The sequence below is a fragment of the Cololabis saira genome, chromosome 10 (genome assembly GCF_033807715.1).
Source record: "Cololabis saira isolate AMF1-May2022 chromosome 10, fColSai1.1, whole genome shotgun sequence".
NCBI lineage: Eukaryota > Metazoa > Chordata > Actinopteri > Beloniformes > Belonidae > Cololabis > Cololabis saira.
Genome location: NC_084596.1, coordinates 27,550,150 through 27,576,252, shown reverse-complemented (window position 1 = coordinate 27,576,252; position 26,103 = coordinate 27,550,150). Strand labels below are relative to the sequence as shown.

At 40.6% G+C, this 26,103-nt stretch overlaps 1 protein-coding gene across 1 annotated transcript in view; it reads left to right on the top strand.

Moving 5' to 3' along the window:
• Positions 1-23,475, top strand: part of slc22a23 (solute carrier family 22 member 23) — a 42,593-nt gene extending 19,118 nt beyond the window's left edge. The window contains exons 4-10 of the mRNA XM_061732360.1: positions 8,262-8,430; positions 11,242-11,369; positions 14,372-14,474; positions 15,280-15,515; positions 16,530-16,562; positions 17,483-17,609; positions 18,179-23,475. Of these exons, the coding sequence (XP_061588344.1) occupies positions 8,262-8,430; positions 11,242-11,369; positions 14,372-14,474; positions 15,280-15,515; positions 16,530-16,562; positions 17,483-17,609; positions 18,179-19,685 (2,303 nt within the window). The 3' untranslated portion in view covers positions 19,686-23,475. The remainder of the gene's footprint in view (positions 1-8,261; positions 8,431-11,241; positions 11,370-14,371; positions 14,475-15,279; positions 15,516-16,529; positions 16,563-17,482; positions 17,610-18,178) is intronic.
• The last annotated feature ends 2,628 nt before the right edge of the window (positions 23,476-26,103 follow it).

Here is a 26,103-nt window from a genome sequence, read left to right as displayed (position 1 = left end):
TCAAAGGAAAGTGCTTGTGGCCACTGGAGGCCTGTTGGAAATTCTTTGCAACTCCAGATAAGAGACTAATCAATGACTATGGCCTCATTCTTAGTCAATAGTCCCTTTTTTTGTGCTTGGAAGAGAGGAGAGTGCAGGATACCTTAGGATGTTTGTGTCCTGACAGCCACCCTATTCACACAGTGGGAGACATTATTTGCATGAGTAATTGTAAATAAAATGCAGTTTGTTCTTGCAGAATTACAATCAATAGCTTAACTCTTAAGTAGGAGTACTAATAGTAGTAGGATCTGATTTTCTGACTGCACAAATTATCAAACAAATACTAAACAAAATGGAGAAGATCATTTTATCATTCCTTTTACTGACCTTACAAAGGCCCTCGACTTCATCAGTAGAAGTATTGTCATGCTCCATCGGTGCGTGGGCTTTCTGCCACGGCCCGTCGCGTGATTATGTTCTACGAGCAGTTGGAAGGATATCTTAAGAGCAATGTGTCTTGATCCCTGAGACATGCCTCACTAACTGTAGCTCAAAACCAAATGTGAAGGGATCACTGTTTTGTTTCTTTTTCTGTGTTGTCATGGTGCTCTAGAGCAGTTTTTTTCCTTGGAGCCCCCCCCCTACTTGTGTCTAAGACCAGCCGGGCCCCCCGACCCGTACGCACTAGCACCAAAAGAGTAAAGTGATTCGTTACAAATCTTTAATTGAAAAAATGAACATTAATTATGTTTTTGTGATACATTTCTCTTTGGTTTACCCTGTATACATATGACTTTGTCTTTCTCACCTTCATTTTGTGTCACCAATGTATAAAATACGCACAGAAAATATGCAAGGACATAAAAATATTTCTGAAAAATGTCTCTTTTAATATGAGAGCAAAAACTTTTAACATTTATCCTTTAACAACCTGTCGGATTAGTAGTATGATTAAATGTTGAATAATGATATAATAATAAGTTATTAAGTTTTTATCCTGCTAAATAACTTTTTAAAATACTATGTGGGTTTATACAGACTTGGATTACAGTATTCCAATAAGTGTTTTATTATGATTTTTTATTTATTTAACATGCGCAAATATAATTTTTACAACTGCATATCCTCAAAGCAGACAAAGTTCTGCGCCCCCCCAGAGATCTCTGGCGCCCCCCCAGGGGGGGCCCGGACCCCAGGTTGGGAGACACTGGTTTAGAGGTTTCAGTTTGCCTTCACTTGAAAACTATTCTATCTTCATAAACCAGACAAAGACCCAAGGTTTACTGGACCCTGGTCAGGTCTGCAGATCAGATGAATCACTCGGACTCATCAGCCGCTTTCCACATCTGAATCGGTTTGACTGCAACTTTCATCCCCAACCTCCCCAGTAAGGCCACCATAGACCACCCAAGTTTATATATTTATGTGCATATGAGGTTTTTGGGAAACTGGAGACTTAAAGACTTAAAGTCTGAATAAGTCTGCAGAGACATGGCACAATATTCAAACTGAAATTGGGTACTTTGTTTGAATGATGTTGCATCCTGTGACCTTTACAAGATCAAGGTCACAGAGCTTAAGACAACTAAACACTATTTTGAGCAGTTTGCAGAAGCAGTGTTTATCCTTACCCGACATCTGATCCGGGCAAAGCTGCAGACTGGGAAGTTTTATCATTTTCTAGAACATAAAATACCAATGAGTACTTTACATCGTGGCTGTCTGGTGTAAAAGCAAGAATATAAGGCAAGAGTTTAATCACTCACAATTTTCTTTTCATCTTACGTCAGCTAATCCCATTACTTCTCTTTTGTAAATCTAAAAGCAGCAACAAACCCGCCCCGGAGGACAAGAGTCAAACACTGCATGACAAGTTGAGAAATGGTTGTACATGTTTTTTTTTTTTTTCTTCTAAAATTCCCTTACTCGACCTTTGAAAGTGACTGTTCAGAAATATCCCACCTCCACAGATACTCAGGAAGGTCTGTGCTCTGGTTGTCCTTGTAATGTAGGTCTGAAAGAACTAAGACTCTACACAATGCTAATGTCTGTGTCATGAGACAAGCCCTGCTGGCACAGCATCACATTGTGTTCATACTGGCTAAGTTAGATTTTATTGTTGTTTTGCTGTCCTGTGCTGTGACCAACCTTTTTTGTTTGTTTGTTGGTTTGTTTGCTTCTCCCCCCATAGCACAGAAATGTGCTGGTTTCAGCTGAGTCAGCGGAATTAAGTTTAATTCGGAATGGCCATTTTCATTCGGAATTAGGTGTTTACATTGTAATTTTTACTCATTTTAAATCGGATTTAATTTTAATTCTGAATTAAATAGGAATTAAACTTCCCATGTAAACGCACTCATTGAGGTTTTTGAGCAGTTTCGGTTCTACATTAACTGCCTGTCCGTTGGTTATGCCCGGTGACTAAAGGCTGGATTATGGTTCTGCGCTACATCAACGCAGAGCCAACGCCGCTGCCATGACCCCGTCGTGAACCCTTCGGACTAGAGCTGGGTATCGATTCAAATGTCAAGAATCGATTCGATTCCGATTCTTAAGATTTAGAATCGAGATACACCATTTGATTCGATTCGATTCGATATTGATTTGGGTTAGTGTTGCCTGGATTATATGACTGTAAAATAACTATTGAAATAATAATTTCACAATAATTATTGTGAAATAACTAAGAAATAAATAACTCAAATAGGCCTTTCAATATCCATTTAAAGTGCAAAAAAAGAAAGAAATTGCAACAGCTCAAGCAGTAAACAAATTATTTTAGCTTGTCTGATTTATTCTGTCACCAGACACACAGCTTGCCATGAAGCACCCGGCATTTTTCAGGTATTTCATGACAAACCGTGTCCGATAACAGAGAAACCAAACAAGCTATAGTAAATATAGATAATATGAACTTCATTGAACTAATATAACATTTAGAAATTTAAGCTGAAATGTCCAGCATTTTCTTTAAAGAAAAGTTCATTTAGTTTTCAAAACTACTGGGACTACTGGGATTAAAGTTCACCAGGCAGAAATGTAATGATGGGGCAAAAAAAAAAAAAAAAAAAAATTGATTAGAATTTTTTTTTTTTTTTAATTGATCTTTAGACATACAAATCGATTTTTAGGAATTAATATGAGAATCGATTTAGAATCAGAAAATCGATTTTTTCAAAACAGGCCTACTTCGGACTTCTCCGTCACTCCATTTCGCCGCGGTGCAATACTCCATTTCGCCGCGGTGCAGTACCCCCCGCGAGCGCTAGGGGGGTGCGATCTTTTCCTGAATGGTTTATCCAACTTTTCCAGTCACAGTGAATCAAAGAGATAAGGTCAACCATTGTGCAAAAAACAAAAACAAAAAAAATCACACATACACGAAGAAAAGAGCGCTGAAAGTTCACGACTGCTTCACAAACCGGAACCGGAAATGCGTTGCTACCAAGCAAACCAATCACAGCCCTCTCGGTCTGCGTTGGGTCCGCGTCACCTCGACGCGTAGTTACAATTTGTGGGAGGTGCATGTCAGGCACGGTGCGGCGTGGGGTGTGCGACGCGGCGCAACCTGCGGCGCACGCTTGGCGTCGATTTGTTGCAGAACCATAATCCAGCCTTAAAAGCTGTCCAGGTTCTGCGGCTGACAAGCACACCCAAATCATCACCCCTGCACCACCGTGCTTTCCAGTTGGTAGGACAGGTTTGTGCTGATACACTGACTGGTTTGATGTCTTGCTAAATATGTTGTACTTAGGCCAAAGCTCCTCCTTGGTCTTCTCTAAACAAAATATGTTGTCCTAGAAGTCTTGTGATTTGTTTAGATACAACTTTTGAAACCTAAGCCGCAACAAGACAGTAGACTTTTTGCTGGAAAGGTTTAAAAATAAACATTACTTAACCATGTATACTGACTTAGGCCTGGCTTGTGTTTTTTTTTTTTTTTTTTGTGCTACTCCTGACCTCAGGTTGGACTTGCTGGGACATCCTTTTATCTTGAATGTTTCCCAATTTTAAATGATCTCACAGCTCTTGGTTGCTTGAAATTCATCTTGAATCTTCTAACCTCTCCCAGACTCAAGTCCAGCAACTATCGTTCCTCTAAGATCTGATTTTTCCATGGCATCGTGTTAAGAGACACCTAAATTCTCCAGAACTGCCAAAGCTGGTACTTTTATAAAGGAGGTCACACGTGCTGGTGATCAGTTAATCCAGTTGATTTGATTAGCAGCACCCGGCTGCCTCTTACTCTGATTTCACAGGAAATAACAAAGGTTGTTGTTTACATGAACGCTGTTGTTCCTAATTTGAAGAAGTAACATCTTAAACATAAAACATTCAAATGGATTTCGTTTTATTGAAAGTGGTAGGTTAGGATTACTACTTTTTCAGCTGTGACCCTGAGAGTTTATAGACTTATCTGAGAAGCTGAAGCAATTTCTTCCGGTAGGAAAAACAAAACCCAACCATCATAATTACGCCATTAAGAAAGGAAGAAATAGCAGCGCTTTTACTTCCTTATCATAATCGTTATACTTCACAGACCAAATGGACTGGATTAGGTAGAGCTCCTGTGACCGGTACAGGGTTATGACATCAGCCCGTGGGTGCAAGGACCGGCTCCACTGAGAGCCTTTGGTGGTACACCAACCTCTTTCACTTGTAAAACAGTGGGTTTGCTGCGTGATTCACAGAGGTCTAGCAGCCACTGCTGTCACCACAGAGTGTGCCTCATACCTGTATTGCCAAAGTCAGCAAACCAGCCAAAGCTTCTTTGGAGATTATCATCTTTACTATAATTGGCTAAAGGCCTGTTCGTTGATGATGTCATTTATATGTCGACTGTAATGTGTTTAAATCTGTTAATTCTTACAAGCTTGAATGTCCTGTTTGGTTTCTCCTCCAAGAGATTGATTGAGGACCTCAGAAAGTTATTATTTGTGGCAGCAGACTTGTTACTGGAAGATTTATGTCGGTGGAACAGAGGCAGCAGCAGAGCATTTGGGGAAAGCTGATCAGTGGTTTGTTCGAGGATTAGGGTCACCAGTAGCTCAGGCCTCTTTTTCACTCCCTCTGGTCATTCAGTCTAGCTCAATTATATGCACAGATGCATGACAAATTTGAAAAGGTGGAAAAAAAGACAGCATACCATTTTCACATTTTTCAGCATCACATTTTTCACGTGCCTTGGTAATTTGTATGAATCTGTACCATTAGAGGAATGTAGCCCCGTTCTTCTGAATGATGTTCCCTCATTTGGTGTTTTGATGATGGCAGTAAATAAAAATGTCTATGAATTCTGTCAAAAATCTCTCATATTTCAGTGAATGTGTGACTGTGAAGCCACAACTTCCTGTAATTTTTGTAGTGATGAAACTATTCAGGGCTCCCTTCATCCCCATGGATGGAGGCATTTGGATCCTGGAAGATCCCAGTCCAGCTGAGGTAAAAATGATTGAAAGGAATAGGGGTGGGTATTGGGAAGGACCTCACGATACGATACGCATCACGATACTTGAGCCACGATACGATACACATTGCGATATCCCGATTATGCGATATCCCAATTATTATATTCTACATAGTTCACCGAAAAATTTAAAAATGCATTACACATCTTAAAATCCAAGTTGTATATATGTACATCAGATGATAGTGATGGATCTTAAAATCCGAGTTGCAATTTATGGGACAAACTGAGTCAAAACAATGTTTTATTATAACTATACAAGCTAAAGTTACAACATATTTGTATATGTTTTTCATATTATTTACATCATATGAAATTAACATTAAATTTAGTATGAGGTTGCTTTAATTATGTGGCAAATGATAATAAACACAAGAAAGATGGGTACTAAAACCAAGGACAGGCACAGTGATCAGTCAGTATAGATATAAATCCATAAATAAATAAACCTCTGTCCATTATTTTTCATTTTTTAAGGACAGGCAATTGTGTTATATAAAAAATAAATTATAAAATGAAATAAAACGTGAAATAAAACCTGAGCTCAGTGCAGGGCCCTCCCAGGGTTGGTAGAGAGTGGCAATGCCCAGGACTGTCACTTAGGTAGGAGCACTGGGTGATATAATGGGAAAAAGATCGGGGATAAAAAAAAAAAAAAAAATCGATATTCAAATTTTGAATATCGATATTGAATCGGCTGGAAAAGTATCGCGATATATTGCCATATCGATATTTTTGACCACCCCTAGAAAGGAATATGGTTCCTAACTCAAAACAACTTGAAAGTAACACTTGCTTCAAATAAGAGAAGTGAAATCAAAATATGCTAACAAAATCCACCCTGCGGCGTCAGTCACTCCACCCTTCTAGCATGTAGGTCAAGTTTTGAGATGTTTCCTTTAGTTTGTCTCCCATCTTTGTGTGTGCACTATCGCGTTAGAGTACTTGATAATATCGTTTTTACTGCCATTCATCCGAGTCTTGGTTCATGGGAAGGACAGCTCACCACGCTGTGAACTTTTTACATTGCAATGGTCTGATCGGTGCACGTGATGCCTCATACATAACTGAAGAATTAAAATCCCATGCAGTCCTGTAACCGGCAGACTTTTCTCCCAGCAGTCCGCAGAGAGGGAGCCTTGAGGTTAGTTGGTTCAAACACAGCGGGTCTTGCCCCCATCGCCCTGCACTCCACTCATTGGCTTTGTCATTCCAGCTGCGTTAGTGTCTGTGAACAGAGAGCATTATTCATGTCCTCAGAGGGGGGCAAGTCCTAATTGAAATTCCAGTCTTTTCCACTGGAATGAAGAGGGGCCGCCAACACCCACTGTATTATGCTGGGCCTGTCACCTTGAAAAAAGCCCAGCTGAAGAGCGTTTCTGGGCAGCGGGGGAGACCTGTTAGAAACAGTAGAGATGTAACCGCTAAAAGGGATAAACGAAGTAGAACAAAAGATTTATTGGGAATGGCAGCACAACAGTGTGCATGTCCTGTGGTTTGACATGAACCTATCCTCTATACTGCAGTATGTAAAGGGATGGACTGTCTGGGGTTGCTCGCTGCTGGTGCGGTGTGCATGCTAATGACCGCGTGAATGAATCAGCGCCATTCTGATAGCAGAGAAAAGAGTACAAGGAACCTCTTTCTAGCAAGTTCACCCTCACAGCTGCTCACTGTTTTCATCTCTCTACTGTCTCAGAACAACAGCTGGACATAGTCATTTATTCAGGATATGTGGATTTGTTTTTAATCTTTTCATCTATAAAATGTCAAAATATCATAAAATATGCAAAACAGTTCTGAACTGGATGTCCAATATGTCTATATATTATATAACATTAAACGGACAAAAGCGGGACGGTGTCGCATTGGATAAGCTGAGAGTAAAACAGCTTAAGTGTAATTCATGCCAAATTGATGTCAGATGTTAAAAGTATGAATACATGGAATTAAAGCGTTACTCATCTCTGGGGGGTGTGACGTGTCAGATTAAGGCAAAAGCTCTCAGAGAGAATGGTATCACTGTCTGGGTCCTTGTTCTGGCCTGTTTGCCTCACCTTGTCAGGTGTGTTTAGTGTTGTTAGCTGATTCATCAGCTGTGTTCCCTGTACGTCATCAGGGGAAATAGTGAAATGTATTCACATTCCACGTTCTAAAACCCTTCAGATTGTCTGTATGGACAATTATTACCTCAGAGGGGACACAGAAACTTCTGATGTGCTGACATACACGTTATATTACTGCGTTGATTGCAATTTTTTTTTTGGCGGAGCGGGTTTGCAGATATTGTAATTACCTAACCAACAGTAGCAGGCTAAGTAATTTCTGAATGATGTCCCATCTGTTTTTTTCCCCTTTCCCTCAATTACATCATTTTTGTGATTACTGAGAGCCAATATTGAAATCACAATTTAGAATTTGATTAATTGCATAACCCTAAACTGATCCCACTCTATTTGTTGCCAGTTTATGGAGCCACATATGAAAACCATTTTTTTTATCTTTATTTTGTTTGTTAGCAGACGGTGAGGAGAGATTCCTTGAAGGTCACACAGTATTGTGGATTATACATTTAGCTAAATTGCTTACCCTGCTTTTAGCCGTCTGTTATTTGTTGTATAAGTGTTTAATTTCCATTGCCAAGTCAAGGAAATGTTAGTGGTAGCGGTCTGTGCTGCACTAACAAAAAGCTTAAGAATGGGCTATTTGCTGTGCTCTAATGTCTTACCCATATTTCTAACTGTGTCCCCAACAAATCAGCAACAACAAATGCTCTTTTTTTTCTCCCCCATCTCTTTGTTCTCTCTGCCAGGGATTGAGCTCTGCCTGCCAGGGTGGCGATTCTCCATGACCATGGTGGCCAATTTTGTGGTTGTGGGTGGTCAACTCCTGATGCCCGGGGTGGCGTACCTGTGCCGCGATTGGCAGGTACTTCAAGCTGTCATCATCTGTCCCCTGCTGCTTATGCTGTCCTACATATGGTAAGTAAAAAACCTGAGCAATGTGCTGAAATTTGGTACGGAGCTGTCTTGTATTTGTTATAAGCTTTAAAGCTCTTTTAACTTGTACAAAACATTCATGGACCTCTGAAATAAATGGTGACATGTGCGATAAAAATATTGGTGTGCCGTCTGAACTGAACTTTTGTTAATCGAAAAAGCTTTTAACATTTAAAATACTGTTAATTAACAAATATTTGAGGAAATTCTTACATCCAAGTGTTTTCTACAAGTGAACTCTCAACTAAATTGACACATTTTTGGTTTTTTTGAGCCCTCTACTCTCACTGCCCTTTGTATTCTTATAAAATGTACCACTACAGCAAATTCAGAGTAATCCTGTAGTTTATTGCTGTAATACAGTTTAAGTTATGAAATAAACATCCTCCTGAATGCCAGGATTCTACGACGGAGTATTAGGGCCAAACTAAGACCAAAAAAAATTGGACATTAGAATAAAGTCATAATATAATGACAATAAAGTCGTAAAATTACGAGAATAAAGTCGTAATGTTGTGAGAATAAAGTCATAATAGAATAAAGTCATAATATTATGAGAATAAAGTCGTAAAATTACGAGAATAAAGTTGTAATATATTATAAATATATAAATATAACTTCACAAGATGCTCAATATTCTTAATTTTAACACAGGGAGAAGACTGCTCTTCCTGTTAGAGTTCTCATAAATTACCACTTTATTTTCATAATATTATGACTTTATTCTCATAAATTACCACTTTATTCATTACGACTTTATTCTCGTAATGTCACAACTTTATTCTCGGAATTTTACGACTTTATTCTCGTAATATTACGACTTTATTCTCATAATATTACGACTTTATTCTATTACGAGTTTATTCTCGCAACATTACGACTTTATTCTCGTAATGTTATGACTTTATGAGTATTAGGGCCAAACTAAGACCAAAAAAAATTGGACATTAGAATAAAGTCATAATATAATGACAATAAAGTCGTAAAATTACGAGAATAAAGTCGTAATGTTGTGAGAATAAAGTCATAATAGAATAAAGTCATAATATTATGAGAATAAAGTCGTAAAATTACGAGAATAAAGTCATAACATTACGAGAATAAAGTCGTATTTTACGACTTTATTCTCGTAATATTATGACTTTATTCTCATAATTTTACGACTTTATTCTCATTACATTATGACTTTATTCTCGTTTTGTTTTTTTGTTTGGCCCTAATACTCCGTCGTAGGATTCAGGTTTTCGCAGCAGAACATTGCACTGTGAGAAGATGAGCTGTGTTCCCCACTTTACTCATCTGTGGTTTTAATGTTGTGACTGGTTGGTGTAAAGAAGCATGAAAGAAAAATACTCAAGTAAAGAATGCTAATCCTTATAATTGTACTTATTTGTAGTACCTAAGTGCTGCTCTTAAGTTCGAGAGACGGCTGATTCTATGATCTGAACCGCAGCCGCCAACGAGGGCAATTCTGTGGTCAACGTATTGATTTAGATTTGTTGAACGTCTCTCACAATGCACACATTTTTCCAGTCCTCCATTAAAATTTTATGACACAGCATTTTCAAAAGTACTTTTAAAGAACTTTCAAATGGTTCTGTGTAACAAACTGTAGCAATAAGTCTTTTAGTTGATTCTTTAGGTTGGTGTTTAAACCTGCTGTAGACTTGGTTTATAAGAAGGTAATCCTCACCACTCAGCCGCTGTTGAAGATGTTTGAAACTTGTCATGGCCTTGCTTGCTGAAAGACTACTGATCACAACAGAGACCTGAAGCAAACTCTAAGACCGATGCTATTCGGAAATTCTCAGAGTTTTTTTGAATATATGTTTTTAATCTGACCATGAAGTCATCTGGTTTCTTTGACTGTGAGACTGATCTACATAAAACTGCCCACTCAATACGCACTAAGAAATTCAAATGCATTAGTCAGCTGCGACCTGCCTTCATAAGAGCATTCAGTGAATTTCAAATACATGGCAAGTGGCCAGCTCTGTGAATAATTAAATGCAGCTGATTAAAAACACTGTATTTGCAGAAGCAACTGCTTACCACGCCGGTGCAGAAATATTGAACCTGCACTTTTACGGCCGTCTCACAGACATGTAACCAGCTTCAACCCTCTGACTCTCTGCCACGACAAAAGTGATCACTTGGTGTGAAATTGTGTCAACAGACCAAGATGTGCTCTTAAAAGTGCAGGGCTAGTTTGACTGACTGTTTTCACATTAACATGCAGCCCTTCATCTAGCAGATACGGGAGTCCTCACAGGCATGTGTTCAACATAATGTAATACAAATAGTAGGTAATGGAGCATGTCAAATGAAAACAGCCACAGCAGCAGTGACGGCTGCAAGACGGTACCACCTGTGTGTGTGTGTGTGTGTGTGTGTGTGTGTGTGTGTGTGTGTGTGTGTGTGTGTGTGTGTGTGTGTGTGTGTGTGTGTGTGTGTGTGTGTGTGTGTGTGTGTGTGTGTGTGTGTGTGTGTGTGTGTGTGTGTGTGTGTGTGTGTGTGTGTGTGTGTGTGTGTGTGTGTGTGTGTGTGTGTGCGTGACGCTCTCATTTCTGTTCAGGATACAGTTTATGATCTCACCGTTTGCTTACCCCAGCAGTTTTTTCCCCTGTATTATATCCAGGATGTGTTGAAATGGTACACTGTAAGACGCACAGATTTAATGTTGCACCTCTAACCATAACTTTGATATTTCAATCAGTCCCTCAGCAGGACTCTCTTCGTTGCGATTAATTTTTCCTGCGATATTAACGAGGACTTTCCCTGTACTTCTGACAGGATCTTCCCTGAGTCACTGCGTTGGCTGCTCTCCACTCAGCAGTACAGCCGCTCCAAATGGATCATGGGGAAAATAGCAAAGAAAAACAGAGTGAACATGGATCTCGATGCAGATAACGTTCTCACAGGTAACGAGCACAACAAATCAATATGATTTATTAAAGGAAATCTGAGTAAATGCTTCACATCGTGATGTGTCGGTCCGTGCCGGCATTCTTGGAGCCTTCCTGTTTTGTCTGAACTGGTTTCCTGTGTTATCTGTCAAGCTGTAGACTCTGTTCGAAGACCGTTCATTTCTGCAGCTGAGCTTTGCCAAATTAGACGGATTGACAAGGGTTATGTTGATTTCCTGTCTTGTTGCCATAGTAACATGCCACTACAGGGGTAGTGGTGGGTGTTGAACATTGCATTATGACACTCTCAAACGCTCATTAATTTCATTATATCCTGGAAGAGTGAACATGAACAGACGTGAAGGGGGTCAGACTCAGATGGAGGACGGATGCACGCCGGGCAGACTGACCGCAGGTTAACCGTCTGCGCTCAGGAGATCAGCCAGACAGAGCACAGTGCATTTGGATTGAACTGTAACAACACTGTTTAATATGTTTATATTAAGAAAATAAAAATAACTCTTACTGGAAAAATGCTCAAAGAGGAACCCTGAATTTTTTGTGCTGATTCAGTATTTAGCGGGAAAAAATAGAATGCATCCATTTATGCTGTTTTGTGAGTATAATAATAGGTTAAAAGGATTTTTGGGCTCTGTGTATGCTTACTTCAGCTACAGAAGAGCAGTTCCAGCACTTAGACATGAGTGATGCATGCATAAGCACCGATTAGACCATCTTTAGAAAATGAGTCGACATATTTGCGTGGATCTGAGTAGGAATAATCTCACTCGGTGATTATAGATTTTCCAGGGAATCGCCAGATAGCCTGAGTGTTCAAGCCCCAGATAACCTTGTGGGGTTGGCGTGGAATGCTGCCGCATTTCTGAGTCACTTGGAAAGTTCCTCACCACATAACAACGGTGTGCCTCTGTGGCAACCTGCTGCCTGATACCAAAACATCCACAGTGTGTCACGTTTCACCTGCGGGCTGGGCTGTTTCTCTCTCAGGAACTGTTTGTTTTGTTTTTTTCCTGCGAGCGTTGCTGTACCTGTCTGGTGGAGCAGCAGGTGACGAAACCTTCTCATTAAAAAGAAATGTGCAATTTTCTGAGGCTGTAATAAATCAGGGATGTCCTTGCTTGACTCTTCAAAGAAGTACAGCCTGGTATATTTGATTTCTCTTTCCCACTTTTTCATGGTTTTTCGGGGGGGATATGTCGACAGTACCGACAGGCTTGCAACTAAACAGATTCAGTCATCTTTAGAGAGAGTCTGACGCATTTCAAATACATTACTCTCAAAAACAATTTGTTCTTTTGTAACAAACTATGGCAAACCAAATGCTGAGTTGCCCTTAGCAAAGCTTTTACCGGTTAAATGTGGAGGATTGGAGCAGTTTTAACTTAAAACGATATAAAGGTTCCCATCTCTAAAGTAAATTTCGAGACGACCATCATTTCAGTCAACGTTTTGATTGTATGAAGCAGATCAGTGCCTCAGCAAGGTTACCTTGGGTATTCATTCCCATGAATGTCGTTCACTCCCTACCCGGGTGTGTTGCCACGGCAACCTGTCCTGAAATCCAAACCTGTTCTGGAGCAGGTTATGTTTGACATGTTGGATCAAAACATGTAAACATACCAGTCAACTTATAATGGTAGCTCAAGTGTCTTCAAATAATATCAGTGTTCCTATTCATGTTTAATTCTAATTCAATATCTTTTAAATGTTTTTTTTAAGCCAATTAAAACTACTGGACAGCTTAAATAACTTTAATTTGGCATTGTGGAGCGTGATTGACAAATAAAACTGTAGACATTTCTAATGAGCTCACTTAGCAGTTTAAAATATTGTGTTCATTATTTGTTGCCAAGAAAACGTTTAAACATCCAGAGTTGCATCTGAATGGAATTTAGCTGAATCATATCCTATTAATCTCCAAAACGAAATGATGGCGTTGCAGTATGAGAGAGAATGATGCTGCATGCGCCATAATCAGCCAAGTTGCCAGTGATTCAAATACAACAGGCCTATACATTCATGGTGATCTCTGGAGGTTTCAGGCATGACTCTGCCCGACTGAATGAACTAAAACTGTTTTGCATAAATTAAATAGTACATCTGCAAAGCACCGATCTTGTAGTAATACACAGTTGTAATGTAGTTAAATCTACTTGTGTTTTAATGATGGGACAATCAAGCATGGCCATTATTTTAAAAGTTGCACTTTATTTATTTTTTTGACCTCACTACTTCTTCTGTCACTATTCCATTACCACTAGAATAGCTCAAAACATGAAATATTGCTAAGATAAGCCTGTAATGGAAACACCTTTTGATTAAAAAATGCCAAGTATCTCAGAAACCTCTTAATGAGATGACTTTTCAGACATATAGACCATCCAGTTTATCGCTAAAGCATAATGGAAACACTTTGTTTACATTGGGACATCTCTGGCAGCTCTGGATGTGACGTACTCAGTCGATTCAAAGCCATCAAAGTCTAGTTTCCAGCTGTTTTTTGCCTCATTCATATGACGTAGTTGTGCTGTAACACTACTTAATCATTATGCATTACATGACAGCTTTACCTTTGAATGGTCATCTGCTGCCTCCGTTTTCTGTTGACTATTTGTGCAAAAGTGGAAGTGGTAGTCACAATAATATGACCAAAACTAAAGATTCTTCTGTGAAGTCTTCATCCTCTTTGTTTTTAAGAGATGTCTCACAGGATGAGATTCTAGGAGAGTTAAGCTCATAAAAAGGAAAGCATGAAAAATCCTGCTATGAGCTAAAAAATCCCTTTCCTCCGGCTGCTGGTGTTCTGAGTTTATCACAAAAAAAAAGGGTTAGAAATGGGAAAATGGTAAGAAACGAAGAATGAACCTACGTTTACAGAGGCCACTGCAACTCTTTTGTTTTAAAGAAAAGGTTTGAGCTGGCGGTAATGCATGTAATTTGATATTATAAGGCTCTTCCACCTTTATATCTGATTTATAACTTTTTTTTATTTCCAGAACTTCAGAGGGCACTTCAGAAGAAACCCAAAAAGACATGCATCGTTAAAATGGTTGGAACGAGGAACCTGTGGAAGAACATCGTCGTCTTATGTGTTAACTCGTAAGTGTCAGCCCTACACCAGTGCTTAAAAACCTGAGACATGGGAGTGGCGAGGTACTAATGTGAGGTGAGGCGGGGGGGGCAGATCCGCCGGTCAGAGCTGCCGATCAGAGCTGCCGATCAGAGCTGCCGATCAGAGCTGCCAGTCACAGCCGTTCTGACACCACTGTTAACCTGCAGGGTCGGTACAGCATCGATCTGTAGCTCTCACTTCCTCTTTAGTGTTGCACTATTTGTTTTGATCTTGAATGGGTTCTCACCTCTCCTCATCCCTCCATCTGAGACCACATCTGCAGCTCGGCAGACGTGGGCATATCTCTGCTTTGGGGCATGGTTGCTCATTTTCCCTCAATCAGCATCAATTTTACACAAGTTTTATCCTTAGGAAACATTAGACAACGACGAGGGATTCTTGCTTTACTTTGTGTGCGTGTGCGCCTTTGAGCTGTGCTCCACTGTGTCAATAAGTCAGTGATGACGTCGGAGTACTTCTTTACTTTAACAAATCTCGACATGAGACACAGACACATATTAAAGATTTTTCTTTATTCCCTCCCTGTAAAAGCTCTTCATCTGTTCGACTCGGTTTGATATAGTGTTTTCTCCTTTGTTTACTCTCTCCGTTTGTTTAAACCATTTTATTCCTATGTTCCGTCTGCCCATCCCTTACATCTTTATATTCTTTCTGAACCACCTTTAGCTACCATCTCAAAACAAATATCCACATATTTACCCAAAGCATTGCTCGGTCTGTACCAGTTGCTCTTCCTAAGTGTTTTGCTCCTCTGTTTTGTTTTGTACCCAGGCTAACAGGTTATGGCATCCACCACTGCTTTGCTCGCAGCATGATGATTCAGGACGGCCAGGAGACCACTATGTTCCACAGCTTCTATGCAGACTATTACACCATGGCGGGCATCGCCGTGGCTTCCTGCATAGCCTTGTGTCCAGCTGTTAGCCTGATGGGGCGGCGCGGAGGCCTTCTCACGTTCATGATCATCACGGCGCTCGCATCGCTGCTGCAGCTGGGTCTGGTCAACTGTGAGTACTGGATGAGAAACACGTGTCCTCTGACACCTGGTTGATCCTGGCTGAAGCCACGTGGCACAATCAATCTATCAATCAAACTTTATTTAGAAAGCACTTTTCATACATATATGTAGCACAAAGTGCTTTACATGTTTAAAAATTGTACAATTTAAAAAGTAGAAACATGGCCCACTTCTCACACAAACCCCAACCCCCTGCATACACACAACAGACAGAATACCGGTCATTAAAATGTAGAGTTAAAAAAAAAAGGATCAAAGGAATAAGGATAATTTATGAACGTCGAGATGAAAATAATAAGTTCAAAAAACTGTCAGATCTGTTGGCCAAATAAAAATGAGTTCACATCTAAAGAAAAAAGATAGGATTTAGTTTAGATACTGAACACAAGTAAACAAGGTTTCTTTAGTTGGCAACCTTGAGGTTGCTGCAGTTGCAAAATGCAAGATGAAGAAAATAGAATCCAGCTTTCACCACAACTTTCCCCTTACCCAATCAAAGTCTTAAGTACAAAACCCTGTGGTTTGTGGTAGATTTGATGACAGTTGCTGTTTAGTAACCGTCACAGGTACGGACGCCGCTTCCTCATGTGAAACCTTTTAACCTTTGACAGTCTTTATCCCTCATATCCTAAACATGTGAGGGATACTTACTTGCTTACTCTTTGTTGTTTCTTGTGGCGTAACCAGAGGTGATTACAGGGTTTCTCATCAATGTGTACCTAAGATGGCCTCCGAATGATCACGCCACTACACCAGAAACTTAATATTTAACCTGAGTCAACACTAATCTTGTTTCCCCGGAAACTGTTTGTGTTGCTGGCTAAAGACACGCTACTGTAAACTCAACTCTTGGGGCATATTTTATATTTAACATTTCACTTTTGTTTAAGTGCTTGTGGTGAATTATTAGGGCCCGAGCACTGACAGTACGAAGGCCCTATTGTATCTGTTTTTTCACTTTGTGTTTCTCACTGACACATTTGTTTTTCTCTTTAATCTCTAGTGCTGGATAAGTACAATGCCCAGCTGAACATAGGTACGTTCATCTGTTTATTCATTGTCTCATTGCTTCTTGTATGTGCTTGTAATCCTTGAGAAAAGTCAATCATTAATTTAGTTCTGTGAGTGATGTAACAGAATAATACGAACCTGGTAGATTCCCATAACGAAGTGATAATCTTTGCTTATTTATCCGCTTCGTGGTTGATGCTGGTTACTGAACTCGTGCTCCAAAGGTAATAGTGATTATTTTACAATGATAAGATCCAGTGTTTGAAAGTCTCTTGTGATCGAGTAATAGAAGACATGTATTGTGCTGTACAGATTTGAGGTGACTGCATTCCTATCATTCTGATTTATTTTGTGGAAAGGAGCTCAAATTCAGTTTCTCAAAATTTGATCTGACAACAATAAGTTGCATAAATTGAGGTGATTGCATTGAATAAGTTCCAGTTATCTTTGCAGCCTTTTGGCAGTCAGGCTACATCTTGACGAAGAAGATAAGTTCTGATAAGTGACGGGAGACTTTGGATACAGAAAAATGTTCCTTTTTTCTTTGTGTCTTTATGTTAAAGGAATAATCTCAAGTTAAAACATCCCTAGCTCTATTAATAGATGGTAGGGAGTTTAAACTTTTGTAAGGGAACAAATTAACATGAATCTAAATAGTTTCAAGGGAGAACAGAATATTTTGCAGAATTGCCATTTTGTTGAAAAGTTTCGACACTTTTAATATTAGATCTAGAGTTGTTTTAACTCTCAGGTTCCTTTAAATTGCACCACTCTGTAAAGTACTCAACATCCCATTGTTACTATCAACTATTGTAGTATTGACTTTTATGAAATGACACTTTAATGAGATAAAATAAGAAATGAGAAATATTCTCTCCTGCCCCGTGTTTACGTCTTTTTGGATGCTGAGTGAGAATTGTTCTGTCTCCTCTGCTTCATCTGCAGCGGATAGCTCAGAGAAGCTGAAAAAGAACCTCTCCATCGCCTTCTCCATCATTGGTATGTTCTCCTCCCACGCAGTCAGCAACCTGAGCATCTTCTTCTGTGCTGAAATCACTCCAACTGTTATCAGGTAAGCCCGCTGCCAGACCAGGACTGCACCATCAGATGGTGTAGAGGTGATAAGGTAGACATCCTTTGTCATTTTTATTTTTTTAAGACTCCTTTTTTACCACCATCTTGATGCTTTGGTCAGCTTGCAGTGTAGTCGACTCACTGGTTGTTTTTTATCCTGGGAGCCCATCTGATGGATAGATTACCCCCCTTTGTAACTGCTCTGTGAAAGGATGAAACTACTGAAAATGATGTATTCTTACAGTTTTGTGTCAAATGTTATCTACATCTGGTACAAATGATTCCTGTAAGAATACATGGTGCTTCCCTCTGTGTGGGTAATGCAGAGGTGTTGCTGTGAGAAAAGTGCGTCAAGGAAACCATCTGGTGGTGGCTTTGGGTAATGGCAGGACAGAATGGAGTAATATTCAGAGTGAAGTGTTTGATAGCACTGCAGCACTCTCTGCCGTTATTTACCCGGTGAAAACATCAGCCTGCTTTTTTGTTGTCTGTATTTTTAGGACGTTTTCAGAAATGTGTGGCATCCCTAAATCCTACCAGGTAATATAATGTTCTGTCTTCCTATAGGGGTGGTGGTGTGGGCCTGGTACTGGCCAGCGCCGGCTTCGGGATGCTCACCGCACCCATCATGGAACTGCACAACCAGAAGGGCTATTTCCTTCACCACATTATCTTCGCCTGCTGCACTCTCATTTGCATCATTTGCATTCTCCTGTTGCCCGAGACGCGTAACCAACCACTCCCAGAGATTCTGGCTGACGTTGAAAACTACACTCGGCAACCTCTACTTCCCCCGAGGAAACTTGGAGAACAGCGCCTCCAAATGGTCCAGTCGGAGAGCGGCAGGGACTACACCAGAGTGCATGACACGCCCCTTCATGAGGTGCCTCCCACTGCAGTGTCCACCATGGACTCAACCGCCTCCTCCGCTCTCGATTTGACTGTTCCTTTCGCCGGGGACGTGTCTGCCACCACGCCCATGGAGCTGCGCCCCGGCAAGCCCGAGCCTAAAGACTCCAACGGTCACTCTGTCTCGTCTTCGTCCCCGGCCCACGTTACGGGGCTCGGGAAAGACGGCATCACACGTCTCAGCAAAGAGCACCTATTATCTTCCAGTCCTTTACACAAAGCCCCCTGCGTCACGGACCCGCTTTTGTCCGATGCGGAAGAGCTTCCTGCAATTGTTTTGGATTCTGTGGAGGTGCTGACTGATTGTATTCCTCTCCAAGTGACGGAAATTGCTCGTTCCACTGCAGATGAGGATGACTCAGGGCCTCCCCCTCCCCCCACACCCAAACCTCCATCCGCCTCTTCACTAATTTGCACCATACCCATCATCGAGCCCCCACCTAGCTCCACGCTAGAGTCTCCAAACCCAGAGTTTAATGACATCGACCCGAGCGACACAAAGACGTATCCACCTGAAGATGATCATGCTGCGTTATCAAACTCCCTTTCATCTTTGCCTGATGTTTTCCCTCCATCCCCTGTTCCCACTCCTATGGCTGATATTCCCCGTCACCCACCACCCTCCACTACCCCACACTCTCACATTCCCATCCAGTTAGAAACATTAGATGAATCCACAGTTAGTCCTTCCATCAGAGACTCCCAGCTGCCTCAGTTAGATTCTACCTCTCCCCGCGTCAAAGATATAGCCACTCATTCCTCCACCGCTAAGAGTCCAGTTACTGTTTTTGCAACTCCCACAATGCATCCACCTATCGACTGTGACCATAAGCCCTCAGTGGACTCCTCCACTCCCCCTGTAGTTCAAACTGTCAACACCACGACAATGTCTCCCTCTGTTCTCCCCGTCACAGACATTGTGCATACCTCAACACCGGAATCAAGCCCCTTGACTGTCACAGACATTGTACCGGACTCAGCCATTTCCCTCATCTTGGATTCAGTATCAAGTCCCATCAGGGACTCGAGCTCTACAGAAGCGGCTCCCTCCTCTTTAATAGACTGCACCGTGTCCTCCCCCATAGACTCTGGCGTCCTCTCTATCAGGGACAGGGAGAGTGCCAGAACAGAAAACAACACTTTTAATAGCACAGCGTTGTCATGACTCAGCGAGGAAATGAAGCTCTGAGTGTTTGCACCAGAGGGCAGCCACCCATACGAGTACCACGGGAGGGGTGGGGGCTGGGAACGGTCAGGCTCAGACTCCAGGTACATCACGAAGGCGGCTTCCACCTGGAGTTGAGCGGACTTGTCTTACAGAGCTGCTCTCTCCCCTCTCACAGCCCCTCCTACCACTAACCCACCCTTACCCCCCCTCCCCTTCCTCTCCTTGTGCATTTAGCCAATAAATGAGACCACAAAAGTGAGAGAGTGCCACAGGCTGGTTTGTGACAATGTGACATTTGATTCTGCTCTTCAGGAATGTCACTGGATATCACCAGCGCTTAAGATACTCGGATGTGAATGAAAGGGGAAAGTTGCTGTCTATCATTTTGAAGACAAAAAACCCACAATCATTGAGACGTGTCATCAGCACTGGTTTGAGAAAAAAAAAAAAAAAAAAAAAAAAAACATGCAATGAAGGTAAAAACTTAGGAAAAAAAAAATCAACACTGGTACTTTTGCTCACATGAAATGTTTGTCTTAAATTTTTTGCATTAAAAAAAACGTCGCCTTACCAATACGGAGGGAAAAAAATTCTGAATGTAATCAAGTACTTTTTGCCTATACAAAGGTAGACAATGTTAATTGGACTTTTTTTTTTGTGCTTTTTCTTTAAACACAAACCAAAAAATACCCTTACCAAAACTAAATGTAGATATAGTGCCAAAACGTTAATGGCTGTGAAGTATTTGCCTGTTCGGGTATATAGCTAGTAACACCCTATCTGAAAATTCATAAAGGCAGGGTAAGCAATTTCTGGATACTCTCACATCTCAATATGTCTGTGTGGGGGGGTACTTAGCTGGTTAAGTAAACTCAGAGTAAACCTGCATTTTCTGTTTTTAAAAGCCACAGAATCCGATTATCACCATGGAGACACGCCCTCTGAACCTGGTGTGGTCTGGTTTTATTCAGCTTATGTCGAGAATTTCAAGTCCATCAAGGCTGGGGTTTGGATATTGTCACAAAATGGCATTGCCATCTGGGGATTGACAAAACTTATACAAAGGTATAAATAATTTGTGCACTTGTCACCGTAAGAGGTTGACGAAACCACAGACTGATGCAATGTTAGGCGGTGTTATGGAGCCGACATTTTACATTCTGAAAACTTCAGGTTCAGGCTCTATCTCATGGTTAGTTTGTTTAATCCTTTCTGGAATAACCCTCTGTTGATATTTGAAAAAAAAAACGACAATAAAACTCAGAGAGCTCCTCCCTCTTCCTCCCTCCCTCATTCGATGTGCTTGAGTTCCAACCTCTCCCCCTGTCGGTGATTGGCTGTTGCAGTGTTTGCTTCCTGTTTATGAACCCAGGGATACGTATGAGGATTGTTTTTTTTTTGTTTTTTTATTGACAATGTATTCAGAAGATGGGCAGCTAGCGGAGGGTGAGGAGATATTCACTAAATGTGACAAAAAGTGTTCCGGGTTAGAAATCTTATAGAATTTCTTACCCTGCCTTTAAATGCAGAAGACTGCAAGTTTCATCACCATTTGACTAATTAAAAGTGAGATGAGACGGAGCTCATATACCAGCACATGGTTTATTGTGTGAGCAGTGATGGTGGTCAAAAAACATGACCAATTTTGTGTTATGCAGAAACTTATTTCGCAGTTGTTCTGGCCAAGTCAATGTACGGTATGCAAATGCTTTTTTTTTTTTTGTAAATGTGAAAATGTACGTAAATGGACAGCTGAGCTTGACTCAGTTTTGTTTTTAAATTTAAACCCTTACTTTTGAGAATCTCCCATGGTGCACCCTTATTGTACAGAGCTATACTTAATTTCTTACAGTATTCGTGGCACCTTTTGATGCGGTGGCACCCTTATTTTGTGCAGTGGGGACAAAGCATGAACATTAACGTGAACTTGTCAAAAGATGTATCGAGTCTCAAAAGAGACTTAATCTGTTTTCGAAATGAAACCTGTAGACTCTGAAATGTTTGATGTGATTGCCAAATGTTGATCCTTCACTAAACTTTCAGTGTGTTTTCAAGCTCATGTTCTCACATTAACGTGGTTAACAGCAGTACGTCAGTCCATTCATTCAGTAACACATGCAAATGCGATGCAATACACTTGACAATATGACATTTTAGAAATAACCCTGTGCAAACTATTGATATTCATAACATGACAGACTCTATCGTAAGGAAGCACTTTTTCCTTCCAAAGCTCAAGTCCACCTGTGGACGGCGGTATACTTGACTTAAATATGTAACACCTTTTTCATTCAAAGTGTGATACTTGCCTGAAGGAGGATGTACGATTATGGATGTTGCACTGTTTACAACAAGCCTCACAATATTAATAATAAACTTGCTCTCTGTTGGGACTGGCAGCCTGTGCGGGATGTTCCCAGCGTGTTCCAGATGTGGCAGCTGGGATAGGCTCCAACCCCTGTGTGACCCTGAAGAGGATAAAACCGGTTGGGAACCACTCTGCAGTACTGTAAAACTTTGGAGCCAAGTGAATGATGTCTTGTCATTTCAAATACGATAAAACTCAGTAAATAATATACACAGGGAGTATCAGCAGTTTGTTAAGGTGTGATTCAGGAGTCAAACCCATCGCCAGGCTTGGCAGATTTTCTGTTACCACATTGTGGCACACGTTTGGAGAAACTGTTTAGGTACTACCCGCCCTAATTCAGTCTGTGCACTGACATCTATGGGCCTGTGGACGAATGAGGAAAATCTTGTGGTTGTATTTTCAAAATGCACCCTTGATGAAAACTCAATTACTGATTGAAGCAAGGTGGTATTTTTAAAAGACCATCACATCATCATTATTATTACTGAGACATTCATGTGATTGTTTAATGTCGAGCAATACATTATGTATGCTGTGCTGCTGCACCTCAAAGCACAATGACCTGCAATCATGTAGTGAGAGATTTAGTGTTTTTACAGTTAAAAATAAAAAAGGGAACATGGGTTGGGATGTTAAAGGTAAAATGGAAACTGCTAGTTACACATTAACATTTGCAATAGATCTCCATGTGAGAGAGGGTGCTGATAATGGATCCCATGAGAAACTCGTGGCGTCTGAGTGTGTTGACTGCAGTGGTCAGTAGCCTCGCGTATCTCAGTCTGTATCATGTTAGTGTTGGTCTCTCTATTTGTCTCGTGTATTTACAGAAGTTAAACCTTTTTGTCCAGTGATACAGCACAATACAGCCATGTCGCCGCTGCGATCTGTTACTACCACTTTCTGCCGTGCAACTGTTTCACCGAGTGGAGACAATACATCGCCTTTATTTCGACTCGATGTGGAGTAGCTTTGAGGTAAAGCCAGTGCAAGCAATGCAGGGCAATGTTAGCACCAGCGACAGGACGGCTTGGTAGACATTCATTGTTGGAAAGGTTAGGGAAAACATAACAAAGAAAGAAAGAATTGGTTTTTATCTTTTTGAATAGGACATGTGGAAGCATCCAGCTTCTATAAGATGAAGGATCACAAATGATATGGACTGGATTAAGGCTTGTTATGAACCCGAAATGAGGTCCCCAGTACACATTTTTCAGGTTTCGCTTCTCTCACATAGAGTGACTCAGAATCTCTGTTTCTGGAGATTTGAATGAATGTAAAAAAAAAAAATTAAAAAAATGTGGATTGTTCATTTATGAGTTCCTCTTGTTTGGTTTCATTTTGTTGTTTTAACAGACATAATGCACTTGTATATAAGCCATACCTGTTGTTAAAATAAACCACTATTTATTGATCAAATGTGGCTGTTGGTGATTCATTGTTACATGTCTATATCGACATTTTCCAGGTGTTAAAGTCACAGTTGCAGCCACGGATGGATGTCCAGAGCAGGAACATCGCAGAGGCTCAGTAGAGTTTCAGATACTTGACACATAATCACACATTTTAATGTCACATTTTTAGCAGAGGAGAAGACTATTATTTTGAATCATCTCTGATCAGCAAGATATGTTTGTATAAAAATTTTATGAAACTGCAGCAGTTTTATTGACGAGATCAAGTCTGGATCACAGTAGAGCAGTGGTTCCCAAACTGTGTGCCGCGGCACACTGGTGTGCCTTGAGGCAAGTCCAAGTGTGCCGTGGGATTTTGTGACAACCATAGCCTACTGCAATATAGTATACAACTAGACAAAAATAATTATTTTAATTTACTATATACTACTTTGAATGCACTCATTCCATAATACAGAGGCAAACTCTTTATCTAAAAAATCCTCCTGAAATGGGTCTGTTTGATGAAGCCCAATTTGATAAAGTTTAAATATTTTTGTGAAGTATTTTGTTAATAAATATTTCATGAGTAGAATAGTTGTCTTTGTCATATCTTATTTGGCATTAGTAAATAATAAACTTAACAGATAAACAGATGATATTAGTGAACATGTGTTATAAGGCTATTTTGCACAATAGATGTGCCTTGAAATTTTTGTTTGTCCTTTGGTGTGCCTTGGGCACAGAAAGTTTGGGAACCACTGCAGTAGAGAACCAGAGGACTGTTTCCAGGATCCTGCCAGACTGAGTCCTGCTGTTACTCTCAGCATTAAAGGCTTCATAGAAAATTCAGTTTTCAAAATGAAACCGGTACCCTGGTGGGATGAGGTTTCTCCTTTAAACCCTGCCAAAAGGTGAACAATACATGACGTATTAGACAGCCAGCCTCATCATGTATTTAACAAGAACTGGGTATGATTCAGTAACTTGTAAAACCACCTAAAGCAGCAGTAAGTTCAGTTGATTGTTTTCCATTTGATGTTATAAGTCTCGTGGGTGAATTTTGACTCCCGCATTTCATCAGCAAGGCGTGACCTCATTGATGTTGGCATATGTTTCTGTATGGCAGCTGATGCTGGAGATTAGATGTGAATCAAACCTCTATGATGAAACAGAGGGGAAGATCCTCAGCTTTTTAAAGTGTTCGAACAAATGTACTGTATCTGCGTTTATGTTTACTGAGTTTGTGCAAAATACCATAGTAAGATCTAAAACGACATACTGGACATGGGGATCAAGATGGGGGATCCAGTCCCCGTCATCCGCACAGAGGCGATTCTAGGGTCTGTTGGGGCCCTAGGCAAAAATTTCTAGGGGGCCCCTCAAACCATGCGTTCATCACCGTTATGTTATAATAAACTGACACCAATGAAAACTTTATGAAATTTATATTTATTTTGCACACTGCTAATTTACACACACGACACTGTGTGTAGTTTTTTTTTTTTTTTTTTTTTTTTTTGACACTGCGTAGAGGTGGATGGCCGTGATCATGGGAATGACAACGTGGGGCCCCTTAAGGGAGGTTTCTTACTGGCTACTGAGATGTCATTGATAATTGCCTTATGTTTGTTTAAGGAGGAGGATGTGGTCATTGCGGTTACCACATTTTGAGATCTGTACAGTAAAAACAGCCTTCAATACTTTTTTAGTCCTCAAAACCCCTGATAGGAAACACTTTTGTAATAAAAGTAATTATTTACTTTTTGCCTCATGGGCCCCCCAACAACTCGGGGCCCCAAGCAGTTGCCTGCCTTGCCTGTTCACAAGCTGCGCCTCTGCATCCGCACCATGATTTCCATCTATGCGCTGCACTGAGTCAAGCAGGAGTCAGCAACTTGACATCTAACCTATTAAGTTGACGAGTCCTACCTGGCTCATCATGAGACATTTTACCGTTGAGTCAGCAAGAAGTTGTTGCTTTTCACCCAAATGTTAGCAACGGGTGCCGGGAATTGACGCAATTGCATCTAAGCCACTGAGACAATGAAAAGAGATCATTCAGCATTGTGGCTTTTTTTTTTTTTTTTTTTTTCAATAAACTTGATTGAGTTGTTTTACCCAGGCAACACTTGTATTTCGGGCTCGTCTGAGACATATATGGGCGGTAAATGACATCCCATATGAGATATGAGCTCCATTTTGGCTCCCTGTAAATTGCTTGCAATGGTAAAACTTAGGTACATGGATGATGAATGGGAATGGGCCCAAAATAGCTGTCTTATCTGGGTCCCACTTGGACCAGCTACATAAGTGAACCCAAGTGAGCAGTTCACATGTGGCCAATATGAAAGCAGAGAAGAATCCCATACGGGCCCCCATTTATATCTTAAACAATACATGGTTCCCGTACAAATTTTGGCTTCGGTGTAATTTGAATTCCTATTTGATTTTATACAACCCCAGTTTCAAATAAGCTCTGATCCATAGATCCATTTCCAACCAAATATAAACAACATATCAGATGAATGTAATGGCATTAACACTCGGAAAAGTTGGAACAAGGCCGACAAAAGGCTGGAAGAGTAACTGGCACAAGTAAAAAAGAACACCCAAGCAGCACTTGACAACTGAGCTGGTTAATTGGCAGCAG